This window comes from Myotis brandtii, unplaced genomic scaffold, assembly GCF_000412655.1.
Source record: "Myotis brandtii unplaced genomic scaffold, ASM41265v1 scaffold15, whole genome shotgun sequence".
Classification (NCBI taxonomy): Eukaryota; Metazoa; Chordata; class Mammalia; order Chiroptera; family Vespertilionidae; genus Myotis; species Myotis brandtii.
The window spans coordinates 1,570,950-1,577,887 of record NW_005355410.1 but is presented as its reverse complement, the minus strand read 5'-3'; the positions used below and the strand labels follow the sequence as shown (position 1 = coordinate 1,577,887).

General features: G+C 37.0%; 1 protein-coding gene across 11 annotated transcripts in view; it reads right to left on the bottom strand.

The window, feature by feature from the left end:
• Positions 1 to 6,938, bottom strand: part of ZC3H13 (zinc finger CCCH-type containing 13) — a 135,337-nt gene that overhangs the window by 102,461 nt on the left and 25,938 nt on the right. For 10 of the 11 annotated variants that reach the window (XM_014535742.1, XM_014535744.1, XM_014535745.1 and 7 more), the window contains exon 5: positions 5,210 to 5,318. The exons of the other annotated variant lie outside the window; for it this stretch is intronic. In XM_014535742.1, coding sequence (XP_014391228.1) covers positions 5,210 to 5,318 — 109 coding nt within the window. The remainder of the gene's footprint in view (positions 1 to 5,209; positions 5,319 to 6,938) is intronic. 11 annotated transcript variants of the gene reach the window in all.

Here is a 6,938-nt window from a genome sequence, read left to right as displayed (position 1 = left end):
ATAAGGGGGCAGTGGGGGGGGCAACCTGGCCGGCAGCAGGGGCAGTTAGGGGCCACCATGCCGGCATGCAGAGGCAGTGAAGGGTGATCAAGCCAGCAGGGGGAGCCAGTTAGGGGCAACCAGGCAGGCAGGCAGGTGAGCGATTAGGAGCCAGCGGTCCAGGATTGTGGGATATCCTGGATTGGAGAGGGTGCTGGCAGGGCTGAGGGGGCCCCCCGCCCAACCTGTGAATGAATTTCGTGCACTGGGCTTCTAATTGTAAATAATGCTGCAATAAACATAGGAATGCACATATCATTTCAAATTAGTGTTTTGGATTTCTTTGGATTGATACCCAGAAGTGGAATTGCTGGGTCATAAGGTATTTCTATTTTTAATTACTAAGGAATCTCCATGTTTTCTATAGTGGCTGCACCAATTTGCAATCACACCAACAGTGGATGAGGGCTCTCTTTTCTCCACATCCTTGACAAGACTTAATTGTTTATTTATTCAGACAGGTGTGATATCTCATTGTGTGTTAATTTGCATTTCTCTAATAATTAGTGATACTGAGCATCATTTCATATATCAATTGACCATATGTATGTCCTCTATGTATTTATTTTTCAGTTTTTTTCTTGTAATTGATGCCTAGTTTCATAGCATTGTTGTAAAAAACAAACAAACACCATGCTTGATATGATTTCAATCTTCTTAAATTTATTGGGACTTGTTTTGTGGATGAACATATGGTCTATTGTGGAAAAATGTTCCATGTACACTTAAAAACAATGTATATTTTGCTGCTTTGGGGTGAAATGCTTTAAGCATGTGTTCTAATGTGTTTGTTAAGGCTGTTGTTTCCATATTGATTTTCGGTCTAGATATCTACCCATTAATGTCATTGGGGTGCTAAGTCCCCTACTATGACTGTATTACTGTCAATCTCTCCCTTTATGTCTGTCCATATGTGCTTTATATTTAGGTGCTCCTATGTTGTTTTATAAAAGTTTACAAGTGTTACGCTACCTCAGATTTTTTGTTTCCATTTGCATGAAGTATCTTTTTCCATCCCTTTACTTTCAGTCTGTGTCTATCTATCTGAAATTGGTCTCTATGTATGAGTGGTGTTTTCTTTTCCATTCAGCTACCTTATACCTTTTGATTGGAACATTTAATCCACTTACATTTAAAATGATTAATAAAAGGTATGTAGTTATTGCCATTTTATTATTTGTACTTATGACACATTTCTTCTTCTTCTCCTTCTTCAAGAAGTCCCTTTAACATTTCTTGTAATACTGGTTTGGTGATGACTAACTCCTTTAGCTTTTTCTTGTCTGGAAAGCTCTTTATCTCTCCTTTAATTTTTAATGATAGCCTTGCTAGGTAGAGTAGTCTTGGTTGTAGGTCCTTACATTTCATCACTTTTAATATTTCATGCCAATCCCTTCTGGACTGCAAAGTTTCTGTTGAGAATAAAGCTGACAGTCTTATGGAAGCCCCCTTGTAGTAACTAATGACCTTTCTCTTGCTGCTTTTAAGATTCTCTCTTTATCTTTAACATTTGGCATTTTAATTATGATGTATCTTGATGTGGGCCTCTTTAGTTCACCTTGTTTGGGATTATTGGATTAGTATGTACATTCCTTTTGCCAGGTTAGAAAAATGTTCAGTCATTATTTAATCAAATAGGTTCTCAATTCCTTGCTGTCTCTTGTCCTTCTGGGACCCCTGTGATGTGAAAGTTGTTACGTTTGGTGTTGATCCAGAGGTCCTTTAAATTATCATTTTAAAAAATTCTTCTTGCTTTTTGATGTTCTGATTGGGTGTTTTCTGCTATCTTGTCTTCCAAATTGCTGAATGAATCCTCTGCTTCATCTTATCTACTGGATTCCTTCTAGTGTAGTCTTCAATTCAGTTACTGTATTCTTCATTTCTGAGTGGTTCTTTTTTTACGGTTTCTGTGTCCTTTTAAATGCTTACTATCTCTGTTTAAGTTTACACTGAGATCATCCATTCTTCCCCTAAAGTCCTTGAGCAGCCTTATAACTATTGTTTTTAACTCTGCATCTGGTTATTTTGTTGCTTCCATTCCATATAATTATTTTTCTGGGGATTTCTCTTGTTCTTTCATTTAGGGCATATTTCTTTGTATCCTCATTTTGGCTTCCTCTCTATGTTTGCTTCTATGTACTAGGTAGATCTGCTATGTCTCTCAGTCTTGGCAGGGTGGTCTTATGTAATAGGTGACACTCTATCCACTGAGCCAAACCGGTTTTGGCGTTTGTAAGTAAATTCTTGAAAGGGTTCTATGCCTTACTGTCTCTACTTTTTCATCACATATTTATTTGTCTTCTGACCCATGTCTTCACTACAGTTGTTTTTCAAGGTCCCCAATAATCCCCTCTTTGCTAAATAAATTGAGACATTCTTGTCTCCATCTTTTATAACCTTTGTGCAGCACATAATACATTCAAGAACCTGTCTTCCTGAAGTACTTTTCCCCTTGGCTTCCATCTATCACTCATCAGATTTTCTGTCTTTCTGTTTAGGCTCTTTGTTTTTATATAGACTCCTTATAGTCTGTCTCTTCCTTAACTGTTGATTGCCAATGCTTTGTTCTAGACTTTCATCTAAAAAAAAATACTAAAGTGACTTTATTACAAGAATCTTTTATATATTCAGTTATTTTAAAAGATGAGTAAATGTCTTTTATGGTGGTTTCACTTACCAAGTATTCACATGGCTATGTTTTCTCTTGATTGAAACTGGCAGGTTTTAGAAATAGTGTATCTTTATGATTTACAATTATCTGTTTGAAGAAATATTGAATCATGGATTTAGACATTCACACTCAGGGCAGGGCCGATGGGGAGGTTGCGGCTCCACCCCGTCACACACAGAGCAGGGCCCATGGGGGGGTTGGGGCGCCGCACCCTGTCACACACAGAGCAGGGCCGATCAGGGGGTTGGGGCGCCTTCCCCTGTCACGAACAGAGCAGGGCGGATAGGGAGGTTGTGGCCCCGCCCCCGTCACACACAGAGCCGCAGGGCGTTCAGGGGGTTTGGGCGCTGCTCCCTTTCACGCTGCTCCAGGGGACAGGAGGCCTCGCGGCTCCGCTGATCCCAGTGCTGGGAGGCCTCGCGGCTCCGTTTGACACCGGGGCAGGGAGGCCTCGCGGCTCCGCTGATCCCGGTGCTGGGAGGCATATTACCCTTTTACTATATAGGATAGAGGCCTGGTGCACGGGTGGGGGCTGGCTGGTTTGCCCTGAAGGGTGTCCTGGATCAGGGTGGATGGCCAGCCTGGATGAGGGGATGATGGCTGTTTGCAGCTGGTCACACCCCCTTCAGGGTGGGGGTCCCCACTGGGGTGCCTGGCCAGTCTGGGTGAGGGAATGAGGGCCATTGTCAGGCTGGTGGGTGACTGAAGCTCCCAACCTCTCCTTTTTTTCTTTTTTCTTTTTATTCTGGGATTTATTTACCTTCTATGGCTGTCACTGGAACTGAGAGCCGGCTTTAGCTCTGAGGCTCGGCTCCAGCTCTGAGACCTCAGCTGCTGAAAGCAGGTATCTGCGTTTGTTTGGGTTCTATAATTGTAACACTGTTGCGGTCCTGCTCGCTCCAGCTCTGGTGGCTGAAAGCAGGTTTCTGGGGTTTATTTACCTTCTATAATTGCAACATTGTTTCTTAGAGTGCAAGCTCAGAGCCCAGCAGCGGCAGGTGGGGAATCTTGGTTTCCTCCTTCACTGGAGCAAGCAAGCCTCCCGTTTGCTTCAGCTGCCTGGCTGCTGGTCGCCATCTTGGTTGGCAGTTAATTTGCATATCTCGCCAATTAGCCAATGGGAAGGGTGTCGGGGTTATGGTCAATTTGCATCTTTCTGTTTTATTAGATAGGATATTAACTAATTGATCCAACCACAATGGAACATTACAGCTGCCTTTACAACTACAGGGTGTCCCCCCAAAATGTATTCACACACTTTGAATAATTACAAAGGGAGTGTTTATTAAAATACATTTCATTTTCAAAATTGAGCTATCAGCTGTTAAAGGGTGTATACATTTTGGGGGGACACCCTGTATAAGCGGTATTAGATTGGCTTATGAAATCCCAATGAACTAATCATAAGAGAGTTTCCTATTTGTTCTCAGAAGCACTCTTCAACAGACAATGCTGTTCAAAGATGGAATAAATTCCCTTAAAAAGTATGATGGTCAAATTACTGGAAAGGCATTTAGGGTACAATTCAAGTATTAGACTATGTAAGTTTTCAGAGATTGTTCTTAATAATAGGCGTAACTATTTTAGGCTTGCAGGCTCTTGACTTTCAACAAGGATTCAACTCACCTATGGTAGCTCAAAAACAGCTACAGAAAAATATGTAAACAAATGGATATGGCTGTGTTCCAACAAAGCTTTTTTTGTAAAGAAGTGCCTGGTCCACAACCTTTAATTTTATAACCCCTGGTCTAAGTTTTCAGCTTACTGCTGAGAAGTTGCTTAAGTTCTTAAACTCTTTAGTTATGTTATGTATAAGAAATAGCAAAGCTATTGAATTAGTGAGTTAATTATATAAATTATATTAAAATGCCTAGCACACCCAACACATTCAACAAATGAGTTCCCATTCTCTATATTTGGTAATGTGCGGCTATAGTGCTCACCTTGAAGAAGATCATAAAAGTGAACATTTGTGGTGTGGAAAATAAATCCTTATTTGTTAAGACAATGACCCAAAGATGATTTTGCTAATTTTTCATGAAAAAATCCCAGGTCTTAATTATTATTGGATTCAAATCTCTTTTGAAAAATGAAAGTCAACAATACCTTTTAAATAATTTCCCCAGGTCTTTAAAATTTTGTAATCTTTTAATATTTTATGAAAAACAACAAACATAAATTTAGATTTAATTTTTTAACCCTGATGTTGAAGAACTGAAAAATCTACAAATGTAAAAAAATTCCAAAGAATTGTGATGGTGCACAATAAAATTCTAGGAAGAAAAAAAGGATAGTGAAGTTGAAAAATGCAGTGTAAACAGCATTTTCTGCCTTTGTTCTTCTACTATATGCCATTTTCTACTGACAGGGAGATCACAGTAGAAAAGTGTTTTGAACCTACTCATCTATGATGGGCACTTGGGCTGAAGCACACAAAAAGTGTCTGCAAAGTGAATAATCAATAAATTGACTACATAAACAAAGATTTTTGAAACTTACCATCTCTATTAGTCTCCCACTCTACATTTTCTTCTTCACTTTCTGGAGTTCTCTCCTTGGTGATTTTTATGTCTTCCTTTTCTCTATGTCTCCCCCTTGAAGATTCTTTCTAAAAAGTACATAAATACATAGAAATTACTGTTATTTTTTAAAAAACTGAATGAGATAGTTATTATAATACAAAATATTTCTAACTTCATCTTTGTTTTAACAAAGAATCAGTTTTGCAAATAATCACTTATCCACTAAGGAGAGGATGTGACAAGTTCTAATGTAGCACCGCAATGAAAAGACATTATAGAATACCTATTTCACTGAAGAATAGCGATGTAGTACATATAAGGAGTAACTAAGATTTTAAAATATACAGAGAAAATCTGTTATTTTAAACTTTGATAGTGTGCTACATATTTTTTTTGTGTGAAATTCACAGGGTAAAAGACAGTTTAAAATGGATAATATACACAAGGGTTTGTAACTTTAACATAACAGCATTTTCCTACACACCCTAAAGATAAATCCAAACTCATTAAAAATGCTTTCAAAAAAAGAGACTTGCCCTATTTTGATGAAAACAAAAATGGTAGCCAAAACAGTTAGAAATCAGTGCATATATTACACATAAAAAAAGGTTTTACACTTTATTCTAGGTGTAATAGCAGCCTACAGACAAAACAGGAGAATAGTAATTAGCTTATAACATTTAATAAACACATATCGCATAACAGAAAAACTTCAAACCACAATTTACTAAGTGGTAAAAAAAATAAAGTAACCAGTATCATATAATTATCTTCCCACCCACAGTATCACTTTTATTAACCCTAAATCCTAACTATAAAAGACACTAACACACGAAGACAATAAAGGGTAAAAGTTCTTTTGGGGCATTATCAGACATAAAATTTGGCTGCTTAAAAAACAAATTAATTTATCCTTGAAGACTTTTTTTATTTTTTCCATTTTATTTTTTTATTTATGTATTTGTTTATTTATATTATGTATTGATTTTGGTGTACAGTTTAGTGGTTAGACTATTGAAACTAGTAAATTTTATATCCTTAGGTATGTAGTCATTACTTGATCAATGAAATGACATATGATTGCTGGTAAGACAACACAAGCTGACATAAATCGTAAAAACTTACATGAGTTGAACCAGACATGAAAAAATGGTAAAAGGTCCAAAAACAAAAAACAAAACAAAAACAACTCCTATTTATAGACAAGAGGAAAAAAGTAACATTATTCTTAAAATATATTCTATGGACTATCAAAAACTATTCTATATACCACATAACTTTTGAATGTTCTGTGGATTAATTCCACTATAAATATATATTAGTGTGTAATATAAAAATATTTTTATAGGTGATTATCTCCAAATTGTTCAATAATATATTGTTCTTTTGGTCTACTTAAACTATCATGTAATATCCAACTACAGATTTCCTTGAAAAGAGTTTCTGAGCAGTAGTGCTTATACTGTAAAATAAACATTCTGTGAAATTATAACAGAACTAGTGGCCTGGTGCATGAAATTCGTGCACATTGAAAGGGAATTAATTAGAGGAACGTAATTTGGACTCACTATCTAGTATCAATAATATGTGAGCATTTCTGAAATTCAATGACATGAATTTTAGCTATTACTTTGCCAAATAAATGGAATTTATAGATATCATTTAAAAGAGCATTCAGCTTAATATTAAAAACTCTGGCTACCAAG